The following is a 15,284-nucleotide window of genomic DNA, read 5'->3' as shown; positions in this document are numbered from 1 at the left end:
TTCTGTCAAATCAAACTACACATTCACATTCCATAAGCAAGTTGTACAAACTATTTGAAACATGATTATGAATTATACAATAAATCCGTAACAAGTTTAATTATACAAATAATACATCAAACTTAAAAATTGTTAAAATTCATAAGTAATCAAAATTGCCTCTATTATTTTAACGTTTCTATATTGTGCAGTTACCTTAATTAGACTTGATATTTAAAAAAAATCATATCAAGCTTAGGTATGAATTAAAAATAAAATTTTCTCATATTTTGCATAATTGTGGTTGAAAGTCTGACTATTTTGGCAGCTTTGTAATGTTATCGCTATGCAGCAAGAAAATATCATATCTGACAAGTGATATCAGAAACTGAATATACAAGCAGAAAAAAAAATCGCGTTGCCAATTTATCTGTATACAAAGATCGTTCTGAGTGCGCCATAAAGCTGTGCTGCGGGTCTGTATTATGATGAAAATATGTATTCATAACTGTTTTATTAAAAACAAACACTTGAAAACGATCATATAGCTAGATCTTGTAGAATAGAAAGAGACTATACATGTATAGGGAAAGATAAATGTAAATCAATGCATAATAATTTTGGTAGGCTAAGTTGAACGGAAGATTCAGTTTTCCTAATAACATAAACATGTTATTTGTAGTAAATATAATAATTTCATTGTAAAATAAAATTTTCAACAAATACCTACTGTTAAATACGTCTGTAAGGATGATGACGTCATCCCAGATGTCAACTTACGTTGACCAACGAAGGATCGAAGATGACTATGTTTTGATCATCACTAGAAAAGAATTGGCCGTAATTACTGTCTAAGGTGCAATATTTCTGAAATTTTTACATATTTTCTCGCAAATTTGGATGTAATTTCTTTTTTATAATGTGACATTTCATGTAAAAAAAAACCTATCCGCCGAATGTGAGACGTAACGTTTCTGCTAATACGTTGTCTTTACTTACGGGCCAACAACTATTCAGTCTATGTATTGGTGAGTGGAGTCAATGCCGTTCATTTGAACAACCAAACTTTTGGGCTAGACAGCATGATGAAAACAGAGTTTTAATTTACACATTTTGCTAACTGCAGCGAGTTGACTGCGGGAACAAGCCATTTCCTAATCAATGTATTTTTCAAAAACTGTTTTCAATGCATCTAAAATACCTCAATGTCAACTGAAACAAAATTTAAAAACTAAAGCACTTTTGGCCGTTCGGCCCGCGGCCAAGATGGTTTTGAAAAACCACCTTTGTGAATTTGGGCCTTATGTCTGTACTAGTCTCTACTTCAGGCTCTTCATTATTCAGTATGCGAATTGTGAAAACTAAGGGTCTGTGGTTGCAGACTATTTAAGATCGAAGCTCAACGGGATATATAACAATTATAAACCTATTGGTGAGTAGACGAACTGGCTGGAGACGAACTAGGATTACACAATGTTGGATTGGTCGAAACGATTATTAGATATGCACAAGTGGACCAATCGATAAAATTTTATTCATCAAAATATCAACATATATACAATATTTACATACACTCAGTACATGTAATGCACATACCATGCGTACAGTAAAATACTACACTCCAAACACTTATACATAACAGAAAACTTAATCAACTAAGAACATCAGCAAAAGTAAACGGTCAACTGTAAAACCACGGGAACAATTTGGCACCTTTGTACGAAGCCTAATTCGGTGAAAAGGTGCCAATTTAAGTTATTAAAAGCTTTGTGCTGATCCATGGAGATTAAAGCACATCAGTTGTTACGAAGTTTATAACAATCTATAATATTAAAATCCCAATGAAACTGCAATTAAACGCAGCAACATTCAACATCTATGCCGTCTATTTCTCATGATTTATTTGTCTCTTACTTTGTAGCTCAAAATTTGTCTGTTCGCGTCCCGGGGTTGCATTTCGCAATTTTGTTGCTATTTTTAAAAAGTGCTTTCAACAAAAAGGTTAACTTACTCAGTTTGGGGAAATTTGTTTTGGCTCTGTGGAAACACGTGCGGGACGTTACAGAGAGATTTTTGTTCTGAAATTTAACATCCAATTTACATGCGCTTATGTGAACTTGACAAAGTCTTGAATTAGTTTCCCATTTGATTTTAGCTTAACTTTGATTGAAGAATTTTAGATCTAAATCACTATCCATGGCCTATGAGCTTTGAAATCATTTCGCCACCCTGGCAAGAGATACGATTAGATCTTGCAAAAAGTTTATTTTGAAGTAATAAACTTGTAACCGTACTGCTTATATAAATCAAATATATATCAGTATTTTATTATATTTTTTTATATCAGTGGATTTTCAATACAGCTGATATGAATAGCTTACGGCAAATATTGCACTTACAAAACATTAACAATGAAAAAAATGTTAATTTATAAAAATGTTCAAATATCTATTTGTATCATTTGAACGACTAGCAAATACACGCGATTGAGAAGTTAAAAAATGAATATTTCGTATAATTATCATCGATTATATGTAATCGCTTTTAGGTCTATTTCATTACTGATCTAAAATGGAGCTATAACTGATATTCGCAAATCGAAACCATATAATGTATGCTTCATGAACTATTTATCAATCGCTTGTCTACGAAAAATTAATTTAATCATCGGATTTAGAAATAGTATGGAAAGGAAAACAAACTGACCAACTTGTTAATTGTATTGTCTTTTATTGACTGTTTGTTATTAATGGACAGTCGTGGGAATATGAATTTTGACATTTACTCTTAGGAATAAAAAGGATGAATCAGTATAAAATATTATTTTCGTACAGAAATTAATTATTTTGAAAGGAAATGAGCCAGTTTTCCTACTTGGTGATATAATCATTGAGATAAGAATTCAATTTTAAGACTACACCTCTCAGAATGATGTATTATAGGTAATAAATCTGGCCTGATATGAGTAGTTGAGGACTAAAGATGGGGTTAATAAGGCTTATGGATAATTATGATCTTTAATGTGATTCTTTAAACGGTTTGAATAACGTGACGACTTCCTCATTCAAGAGGGTTGTGATTACATAATATTTTGGTTTTTTTAGTTTATAAATTTTTTTACTGTCTTCTCTCTAATCAAGTATGTATCATAAAAGCAAATTCTTTATCATTTGAAACAAGTATTATCAGAATTGTACAACGATCATTGGAAATAAAAAGATAATAGTTATAATATAGTCATTTATATAGCGCCATCTATCAATAAATATTTCATTCCGAGGAGCACAAGAAAAAGAAAGAATTAGAGAGTTTGGATGAGTGTCAAAGTGTCAATAACAAATGAAGAAATTGTAACTTTTGTCAAATACAGATTTGAATTCATCAGAATATGAAATAAGAGAGAAAAACAAAGATAACTTAGCTCAACATTTTCTGCTCGCGTTCCGGGGTTGCATTTTGCAATTTTGTTGCTATTTTTAAAAAGTGCATTCAACCAAAAAAGTTAAATGACTTCAGGCAATTTGAGATTCAGTTTTGGAAATTTGTTTTGATTCTGTGGACACACTACTGGACGCTACAGACAGATTTTTGTTCTGAAATTTGGAATCCAGTCCGCGTGCGCTTGAACTGTAACAAAGGTATAAAGAAATTTACCAATTATTTGTAGATTAACTTTGGTTAATGATAGGTAGATCTAACTCAATATCTATTGCCTACGAGCTTTGAAAATCATTTCGCCACTCCAGCAAAAGTATGGGATAGATCGTGCAAAAAGTTAATGAACTTGTAGAAACCATATGAGGACAACATAGGTATATATGTTTTATAACATATTATTTTATATCAGTGTATCTTCAATACATCTGATATGACTATCTAACGGCAAATTTCGCACTTACATAACATTAAGAACAAAAACATTGTTAGTTTAGAAAAAAAACATTAAAAAATTTGTTTAAGAACAATTTCATATTATTTGAACTACTAACTAATACATACCGTATGACTGAGAAAGCATAGAGAATTAAGGAATAATCGTCGATTGTAATCGATTATATTTAATCGATTTTAGGTCTATTATTTTCATTACTGACCTAAAACGGAGCTAAAAGTGATATTCACAAATCGAAACCATTATAAGCGCGAAGTAAAACAATGTAAGCTCTATTAGTATATTAACAGCTTGTCTAAGAAAACTTAATTTAATTAGTGGATTTAGAAATAGGATTTAAAGGAAAGTAAAATGACCAACTCGTTAATTGTGTTGTCTTTCACTATGTGTTATTAATGAACACTCGTGGAAACATCAATTTTGACATTTACTCTTAGAAATAAAAAGGACGAATCAGTATTTTATTTTCTTACAAAAAATAATCATTTTGAGAGGAAAGGTGCCAATTTTGCGACTTGTTGATATAATCATTAAGAAAAGAATTCAATTCCTAGAATTCTATTTTTAAAAAGTGCATTCAACTAAACAAGGTTAAATTATTTCCGGCAATTTCAGATTCCGTTTGGGGAAATTTGTTTTTGGTCTGTGGAAACACTGCGGGACGCTACAGAAATTTGAAATCTAATCCATGTGCGCTTAATTAAACTTGACAAAGCCTTGAATGTGTTTTGCCATGTGATTGAAGCTTAACTTTGATTATTGAATTGTAGATCTTATTCATTAACCAGTGCCTATGGGCTTTGAAATTATTTCGCCACCCCAGCAAAAGATAATAAATAGATCGTGCAAAAAGAGGTTATTTCATCAATTTGGTCTACAATCATATAATGTCAAATTAAAATAATCATCTAATGAATATTTTGTATATCAGTGGATTTCTAAATATATCGAATGTGAATGACTTACGGCAAGTTTTTATTTATGTAACATTGACAATGGAAACATCGCTGATTACAATATTGTTTAAACATTTTCTATTATTTTAACTACTAAGTATTAAATACATGCGTTTGAGAAATAAAAAAAATTGAATGATAGTTTTTCAAACTTGTAATCGATCATATTTCATATTTTTTAAAACGTGTTATTCATTACAGACCTAAAACGTAGCTACACGTAATGGAATTGCCCCCCCCCCCCCCGGGGGGGCAACTCCATTGACGAGTGGACACCATGCGCGACCATGGGGCCTCGAAAAGCACCCTATACACGTATTTTCCATATACTGAAAATGCACCCCTGCTAAGTAGTGGCGCGTAAAACCCTACCTTTAATAAATATTGGAAACAAAACGATACTCTTGGCAATGTATGTGAAGAGTAGAGTAGAATCAAGGACAAAGCAAAGTATAAACTATATTGTATAGTAAAGCTTTCGGCCCTGGCCTTCTTCAGTTTTTATTCGCTGACATGGGTCATAAATTCTCATGAATTAGGGTTGTGTTGTGAACCGTGCGTAAAGTAAATAACACGTAAATAACTTAAATAACATGCGTTACTCTGTAAATAACACACGCACGGTACACAACACAACCCTAAATTCAGGAGAATTTGCGAATATATGACTCATGTCAGCAAATAAAAACTGAAGAAGACCAGGGCCGAAAGCTTTACAATATAGTGTATACTTTGTTTTATCCTTGATTCTACCATAGAGCTATTTATGATTCTACTATACTCTTCACACATATATTATAAACAATGATCAAAGCGATTGGTATATATATCCACGCCCCTCTCATTCTATATATATACATGTATATATATATATATATATATATATATATATATATATATATATATATATATATATATATATATATATATATATATATATATACGTTATGACCATCATGATCATTATCGTCATCATCCCCATCTTCATTGTCATGATCAAAATTGGCTTCATCATCAATATTGTCGTCACCATCATCATCACAACCATCAACACATTCTCACCAGCGTAATAACGAAAGTAGCATATGCAGCCTGATCTGAACAGGGTCCCCGCAAACTCAACACGAGAAGCTGTACGATATTAGCGGAATTAAAGGCATCCGTTTCGCCTCTGTTTCGCCGCTTTATTCAGTTATAATCGAGACGCACAATAACGGGATCCAAAGACCCATTACTTCATGTCATGTAGCAGGATGAAGTTACCGACTGGTGGTGAGAATCAACGTGCCTTTTGACGTAGACCGTCGGGCCTTGACATAAATAATGTTCGGAAACTTCACTCGTTTCTTTGTGCACAGTTCAAGGATCCCACTTGAATCAAAATGGCGGAATGGCGGTGATGACGTCATAATCGAATCACAAACAAAAAATGACAAAGTACTGCCCGAATAAAACTTTGAAATCCCTCCAAAATATTAAAAGACCAAGGGTTATGATGATTTCAAAACTTTCTTATAGCTAAAATGTAAAAGATCAGTGATGATTATGATTATAATTCATTTAAATCATAGCCATATTGAAATTAAATTAGATTAGATAGAATTGGGTGCAACAGCAAAATGCATACATACAAACTTAAAAAGACGTAAATGATACTCTTGCGACTGACTTAGTTTTAAATTGCCAATTGATAGTTTACCCTGTTCAACTAAAATCGCCCAATGTTTTCAATATTTTCTATCACTTTCGTTCCGTTTTTTAGGGAATAGGCTTTAAGCCAAGGAGGGATAAATAATTTCCAGAACAGCAAAATATTTTTGTTTATTTCGTCATTGATTTAATTTGATATCACGTCACATACATTACAATAAAGGAAACGAATTTACAAAGTATGTAAATGCACTGTTATAAAATTGAATATAAAAACATGCATATTGATAAAACTATAAACAGATACGAAGTGTGTCGACAGGCTCTTTCTCATGTTGATAACCCTTTTTTTTTGCTTACTTAAAAAAATTGGTTGGTAACTTTTTTTTTGCTCGTCAATTTAGTTTCCTGCGCCCACCCCCTAATTTTTTTTGGTTGATAACCTTTTCTTTTTTTTTTGCTTGTCAAAAAAATTTTGTGGTCCCCCCTAAAATCGTTGGCTTCCACCGCCAATGCATTATTCACATCCATCTTACGATGAAAGTTTCCTTCCGTCATAATTTCTTCATGGATATTGCTCATTTCGCCATTAAAAAAAATGTAAATAGCTTTTGTGTATAGGCCTATAGAGAAATGGTTTATGAGGTCATTGACCTCATACAAAGTTCCCGTGCATTCCCAGGATACAAATTAATTATTCATACGCATTTTCACTTCGAAATATAACTGGGTCGGAAGGGCGGATCAGCTATTACCTAACAGAGGGGTAGGCCCAAGTAGGCTCTATTTAACAATCAAGATTTCAGATTTTTTAAGGTTTTATTTATCATAGCAATATTTACAAAATTATACAATCACAAATGATATAGCTTCATCAAAATAATGACATAATCATAAAGATTTATATAAATAAGATTTTGTATACAAATGTGAACAAAGTCACTGTTCCAAGATTAAGGAAGAACATGAAAAAGGGGAACCAGCCAGGCTTGTGTATTATTAGTTCCTCGTCGGGTTAGCTACATATTGCAAATCTATAAAAAAATAGTGATGTGAACGACGTTAAAGTTACGTTCAATTGAAATTGAATCGTAGGCGTTTTAGTTCATTTCCTACGGGGCCTGGCTAGCCTGAACTACTACATTTGCTCCACTTTTTGCAATTCGTTTTCTGTAATCTCATTTCAATAAATTTATTTTAATTTTTGAAATTTATATTCCATTCAACAAAGATTAACTAATTCTTTTGAAATTCGAAGGAATTAAAGATGTCCCACACTCAAAGCAAAAAATATTGGGTAAAATTGCTCCATAAGTGTCATTAAATTGTATCCAACCAACATTGGGCATTTATCCAGTGTGATGAAAATTGAGCCCATTCTAAAGTAATTGCTGCTTAGTTTGTTAACCTGACTGGACATTATGCTTCCCACATTGGGTTTAATACTTGTTCAAAATTCGTTGGACACATAATGACCCTCTTTGTGGTTAAAATTGTAACCAATATTTTGTACAGTGCAGATAGCGGATGATGCAGCTCTTTTCTGACCTACCTCCAGGCAGGAAATGTTGCGATGATCAACATCGGGAATTACTCGGGCTTTAAATTAAATTCAGATAAAACCTAGTTATACCATTGAATGTCTGTTATGATGCAACGAATCTGAAATGGTCAGATGAACCAAATTTGTATTATGTAAGAACACGACAAATGAATTTAATGACCTTAATGGGCTGTCAAACTAATACAAATTAAACGTATTGTTACATATGAAAAGCTCATTTGCAAAAGGGGTTAGGTCCATTTTTCATCAATTTGTTTTCTCAATGTAGGGGAAGGCGGGATAAGTTGAGCATAGGGGCAAGTTGAGCCACCATCCCCAGACCAATGTTGAATGAGTCAGACATAGTGGTGGTGTCATGTATTGATGACCCATTGCATAACCCTTAACCCAACCACTTTATTTTCAACTTTGAAACAAAAAGTGCTTTTGAGAGGGAAAAATACAAATTTCAGCGAAAAAAGTAAAAAAAAAGGGTGTAAAATAGATAATTGCTTTTTACCCGCACACGTCTTTAAATACATTATAAAAATAAGAACAATATTGTTAGTCCAGGTATGGATTCTCATTTTTGTAATAGTCTTTTACATGATGAATGCATGAGAAATGTGTGGATGTGAAAATATCGCAATAAGTTTGGACTGGGTAATTTAAGCCAAATCAACATGGGGCAAGTTGAGCCATGGTAATTCTTATGGTTATGGATAATGAAAAAAAATAAAAAATGTAAAAAGCCATTGATATGCAGGCAGAAAGAAGCAAATTCACATGACAGTTCTTTTACTTTTAGAAAATGTAAGTATTTATAGAGAATTAGCGAGTGAAAAGACTTTAAAGGGGAAGTTCACCCTGAAGAAAACTTTGTTGTAAAAATAGCAGAAAAAATAGTAAAAAATATTGGTGAAGGTTTGAGGAAAATCCGTTAAAGAGTAAGAAAGTTATTAGAGTTCAAAGTTTTGGATTTGTGACGTCATAAACGAGCAGCTGCCCCATGTGTTATGTAATATAAAATGTATGAATTTCAAATTTTGTATGGTTCCTGATGACTTAATTTTGTTTTCTTTTCATGATCGGGTGTGAAACGATTTGTCTCTTGATATACAAAAGTTACAATGAAAACCATTTTCAATTTTCTGAGAAAATTACATTTCATTGATTTTTTACCATTCGCTATGTAGGAATGCTGCTCGCATATGACGTCACAAATCAAATAATTGAAATTCTAATAACTTTAATTATTTGATGATTTTTTCTCAAACCTTCGGCAATATTTCTTATTATTTTTTCTGCTATTTTTACAATAAACTTTTTGTCAGGGTGAACTTCCCCTTTAAATGAAAAATTGACATCCTGGTTCTTCCCGCACACATTTTGTACATAGTTTTTGTGGCTCGACATACCACAGACGGTGGCACAACTTACCCCACAGATTGGGCAAGTTGAGCCACTTGACATCGCTTTTTCAAAGGTCACGATGACTTTCAGTGTGGGGTAGAAAGTTATCTGTAGGTGAAAAAGATTTCCCAAGAATCAAATTTAAAGGTAAGGTACTTATTTCTACAATATTACTAGTCATATCGATTCTAACATGCAAAATGCAAAGAGTGTCACAACTTACCCTATAGATTTTTAGTAGCTCTATAAGATGATACCAGAGAAAAGTTGAAATTCCCATTAAAAAGTGATCTAAAGTGGCAAAGAAAAATCTTCTTTTTTCAAAAGGGGTTACGTCCATTTCAGTTAAGTTGCAAAAGGGTTATAGGTCCACACAGATTTTATGGGGGAAAGAATATTTACAAAAATGTGAAGATAGGTGGATTTCTTTTATACCCAATTTTATGTTCTCATGGTAGATATTTCCATTAGTATCATATTATGATGATAAAGGACATGGTTGATTAATGTTTTATGAACTGATTCTACGTGTAAACTCAACAGAGCTATAGTGTGTGAACTAGGTTCTTGAATTGTTTAAATGCTATTATTTATACATTTGTACATCATTATACTTGATCACATTTTTTGCGAGGATCAAAATCACACTCAGAAGAATTGTATACCATTATTCTGTATCATATTTTAACAAAGAAAGAAATCTAATTGCGGAGATTTTTACATCAGCAGAAATTGGCAATTCGGTGGTATCAGCCTCCCCCCCCCCCCCCCCCTTCTGCGATATCATACATGAATGTTGATGTTATCAATTATTTTCAGCGGAATATATAGAGTCTATCCCGAGTGCAGAAAGCGATCTCTCCTGATCGGTACTGCTGGAGATAATACCAACTCCACCCAGTCTTCTCAATCTTGTAATCATTAACAAGGTTTCGAATGTGTCTTAGTTTATTTGTATACTCGTCAATGCTCACCAAGCCTTCACCAGTCTTCACCTTGGCTATCAGGATTGTATTCCATTGAGATACAGCAGCGTAAAGGGAACTACCCGCTTTCTTTAATTCATGTTGTACAGCACCCCGTTTGTCTATCAATCGGATAGTACGCAATGATGAAATGATCAGAGAACCATGGTAACTAGTGATTTGCCGAGGTTCATACCCGTTGCATGGTATCTCCCTGACTGCTTGCCCACCTGCTGTTGAAAATACCTGGATCTTGTTGGCTTTCATGTAGCTCACATAGATCAGATCATCAGCATCAACAGTGAGACGAGGAATCCCACCTTCATCTCGACTCAGAGTCTTAAACATTACATTCAACTTTGTGTACTCTGGTGTGTACAGTGTGATGTTGCGTGAAGTATCAATCACAACACATCGACCATCAGAGAGGAACCCTATCCCACGAAATTTAACATCCTTCAGAACTATCTCCTGAAGCTGACCATCAGTGGAGAAGATATTCATGCCATCTGGGTTACATCCTACTGCCATCCTACCGTCTGGTGTACCAACCATGGCCTCCATGTTACTCTTAGCTGGCAAAGCAACTTTCTTTACATTAACAATCTTATTAGTGTACAAAGAACCGTCCTTTTCATCAAAGGTTTTATTAGTGGGTAAGGCGACGTTTCTTTCAACTACATTCACAATCTTTCCAAGGCCTAGCTCATCCACTCCAACATTTCTCTTGAACTTGACACTTCTCCCCTTTATGCCCGATTTCTTCGGCTGCTCGTAGTCAGGACCCTTTTGATCAAAGACCTCTCGTAACTCTTCACACAGAGTGTCGTGTGCAGTCAAAGAATCCATATCTAATGGAATCTTTATTTTGTTAGTTACCATTTCAGCCATGGTTGTCAACTGATTGATGTACTTCTTAGCCGTGGTCTTCATGCTTTCCAGTTCTTTCTCTACTCCTTCGGTCGTTTCCTTGACTTCTCTTAGCAGGCTTTCTCTCTTCTCTGTCAACTGCCGGAGCGCATCACCATATGCTTTGTTGATGTCACTTGTACACTGTTTCTTAGCATTGTCAACACTCTTCCTCTGCTCATCAATGAAATCAATGTACTTCTGAAAGCATGACTGTTGCTTGTCAACCTTTGATTTCAGGTCTTCGATGTTCTTCACGTGTTTGTCCTCATAAGCAGCTGCCTCAACAACCTGGTGTCCCTCGTCTTTATATTCCATCATACCGCATCCGAAGCATGTGAATCTCCTGCAGGTGGAACAGAAGTAATCCTCGTCTTCTTTTGGGTGTTTCCTGCATTTCCGGTATCTACGTACAGACACCTTTCCTGATGAGATCTCACTCATGGCAATGACTTCATGATCGATAAAGCCTTCCCATTGAGAGTGCTTATTAAGACAAGATGTGCAGAGATACTTGCCACAGTCTTGGCAGTAGACAACAGCATGGGGCTTGTCATTTGATTTACAATTTGTGCAAATCTGAGGATGGCCCTCCATATCCTCTATCAGACTCTTCAAAGCAAGATTTACCTGTAGTTTGTGGACATCTTGGTTTGGGACCTGGGTCACAGCTCTGCAGACAGGGCATCGGATCTGGCAGTTACCGTGACACTCTAAGAGGTTGTCCAGGCAAGTCTTGCAGAAAGTGTGAGAACAAGACAGGATCTTGGGATCGGTGAAGGTAGAAAGACACACTGGACACTCTGTTCTCTGGGAGATGATAGTCTTTAATGCTTCAGCCATGGTTGGGTTATAGAAGACTGAAAAATGATTATTACAAAACAAGATGAAGAATAATAAACACGTAAAGGACCGTAGAATCTGCCATTTGACTTAGTTACATCACTGAGTCATAAAAGGATCACGTTGGGTTTTTGAATAGGGAAAGGAAAGGGAGGAGCAAGGGGAAATTGGGAATGATGAGGCGGGATAGGAGAAAGGGAAATGGAAAGAGGAGCTTGGTACGATGGGAATAAATTGGGAAGGTGAAAGGAAAGGAGTGAAAAGAAAAGAGGAGTATTAGGAATTATATTGCTTTAAAAAGAGTATTATTTTTATAAGTTTATTTCCAATTAGTCTAATGCCATTTCATCCAATTACCAAACTCCTTTACTATCATTTGGTCTAACATAAGCTAATCTACTATCCACATGGTCTAATTGCAATTTCTTTCACTCACCAGTTTATATAATAACCAGTTGGGCTAAGAGCAATTAAATCCAAAATTGGACAAAATAAATAAAAATGAAATGGATATTTATTAAGACCAACTGGTTATGAGACGAAATGGTAATAGACGAACTGGTGATGAGACAAAAGCAAAATTTATTGGGTTTTCATAATTTTGTATAACAAATCACATATAATTAATACGAGTAATTTAAAATATAACAGAATAAACAAATAAAAGAAAAACAGGCAGCATTATTAGTTTATATTAGAAGAAGTACAGCTTATCAATACGGAAAAACTCAGAAGCTGATCTAGAGGGGGGGGATACTATTCTATGTATTTATTTCATTTATTATCATTTCTTTTTTGGGGGAGGGGGGGGGTTGGGCGAACAAATGTCTTTGTATCTGTGTTGTTAACTGGCATTACATTGCAGGAAAATGCAACTTAATTTTACCATTTTTCAAGGGGGTTAATTTGGCAACGACCTCTATACCAAAAATAGTGGTGTTTTAGATGCAAGAAAACGCCATTTTCACACACAGATTTTCAAAAATTTTCCATACTGTGGGAGGGGGAAACCCCCCTCCCACACCCTCCCCCCCCCATCGCTCGCTCAGCTCGCATACCACCCAACCCCCCCCCCCCTTTATAGAAAGCTGGATTCGCCCCTGATACTTGATAAAAATGTAGTAAAAAACAGTCACTTTGTGTCTTCTCTGTATTCCTCATCCCCTATGGTATAGTAAAGTCAAGAATGGAATAACAGAGGAACAAAATCATTTGATTCACCTATTATTAAAGATTAACAAATTCCATCTTAAAAAGGCATATTATGTTTTCTTCAGTTACAAAAATTGATGTTGATGGACCGAATGGCATTAGACTAAGTCAAGGTAGACCATGTGGTTAGTGGAAGAATTGGGATTAGACGAATAGGTAATTTACCTTTTCACTTTCCCCATTACTTCCGGGTTGGAAAATAAGTCTGATCACCCCTAAACAACGATCTTTGTATATATAATTTAATTGTTTCGATCCTGTCTGTTCATAGATAGTAATGTTACAATTCCTCACTGGAAACAATCGCTTATTATTGAAGAAAAATGGCAATCCAGTAATATTAAAGAAATAATCATTAAACGAGCCATATCAATCAGTGTGTGATTTCAAATTCGACACGTTTCTGATACATATGGCATTTGAATGTGTAAAATATATACAGAATATCTTCGGAAAATACATGAATTATTCAATATACTTACGTCAAACAGCTTATGTCCATTATAAAAGATATGTTTCTCAGTTTGATCAAAGCAACATACGGGTCTGATAGTAGCAGTATTAGATATTTAGGCTACATCAATTTATAATGGTGGTGCGTAGTGAATCGTGTGCAAATTTACACTTGTTTACGAATTCTAGTTCAATATCAAACTATTTTTAGTGATTGGGAATTCCCAGTAACCTTTGACATGTTTCAATTGTGCATTCATGTACTTCAATTCAGCGTAACGGTTGATTCACGGGTTTTCTTTTTACCTGATTGAAAATAATCGAAATGTGTGTAGTATATTATTGACTTGTTTAGAGAGAAAAAAGGAAAGAACGAAAAATAAGATAGAGAAAGAAGAAAATAAAGAAAGAAATGGTAGGAAGGAAAGTAGAAAATAATGAATAAGTGGTAGGACGGAAAGGGAAACATAAGAAGAAAGAAAGGAAATAAAATATACAAAAAGAAAGAAAAAAAAGAAGAAAAGAATGAATCAAAGAAAAGAAGGTAGAAAGAATAAAAGAAAAGGAAGAAATTGATAAAATGAATAGATGAAGAAAGAAAAAAAAGAAAGAAAAAAGGAAAAAAGAATGAATGAAAAATAAAAGAATAAAAGAAAAGGAAGGAATGAACATGATGAATGAAATGAATAGATAAAGGAAGGGAGAAAGAAAGAAAAAAAAGAAAGAAAGAAAGATAGATAGATAGATAGATAGATAGATAGATAGATAGATGATAGATAGATAGATAGAAAAAAAAAGAAATTGATAATATAGAGATGGAAAAAAACACAGGAACAATTAGAATATGAAAAAGGAAAAAAAAAACAAAGTAGACATTGATAAAGAAAAGAGGGCGGAAAAAAATGAAATAAGAAATAAACGGGAAGAGAAAGGAACAAAAGATCAAAGTAAGAAAAGCATGGTAGTACAAAAAAAAGGAAAGTGAGAGATAAAAGGAGACAAGATGAAAACAAAAGGCAAAAATGGAGGAGGAAATATAAAAAAGGAGAATAGGAGAAGAAATGAAAAGAAAAATGAAAAAGCAAAAATTGATCTAACTTGATTGGAGGCGACAAGGCTGAAAATCCTGATTTGACTTTTCGTCTTCAAGATGGAATTAACAGGGGCGGATCCCAGGGATTTTAAATGGGGGGGGGATACGTCCTGTCGGAGGATCTAGCTGAGAACCCTCCCCAAGGAACAATGTAGATATGGTAGAGCAGGCGTGACTTAACAAGTCTTCTTCTTTACATTCATGCACTGTGCAGCTGCTGTCAACCAATGAAATATTCTAATGCAATAAATCCAATATTGTCACTAATTCTATTGTAGTGACTTGACTATATCTTCATACTATTTTCATGTATATATCATACTATTTTCCTGTATATATTTTCATTCATATGTCAACATAATTTTATAAGCCTATA

At 34.0% G+C, this 15,284-nt stretch overlaps 1 protein-coding gene across 1 annotated transcript; it reads right to left on the bottom strand.

The window, feature by feature from the left end:
* Positions 1–10,214: 10,214 nt before the first annotated feature.
* LOC121421407 lies at positions 10,215–12,150 on the bottom strand. Its single transcript, XM_041616105.1, has one exon. The coding sequence runs from the start codon at positions 12,148–12,150 to the stop codon at positions 10,249–10,251; it is 1,902 nt and encodes a 633-aa protein (XP_041472039.1). The 3' UTR covers positions 10,215–10,248.
* Between the last annotated feature and the right edge of the window lie 3,134 nt (positions 12,151–15,284).

The sequence above is a fragment of the Lytechinus variegatus genome, chromosome 9 (genome assembly GCF_018143015.1).
Source record: "Lytechinus variegatus isolate NC3 chromosome 9, Lvar_3.0, whole genome shotgun sequence".
Taxonomy (NCBI): Eukaryota; Metazoa; Echinodermata; class Echinoidea; order Temnopleuroida; family Toxopneustidae; genus Lytechinus; species Lytechinus variegatus.
This window is presented reverse-complemented; position numbering and strand designations above follow the sequence as displayed.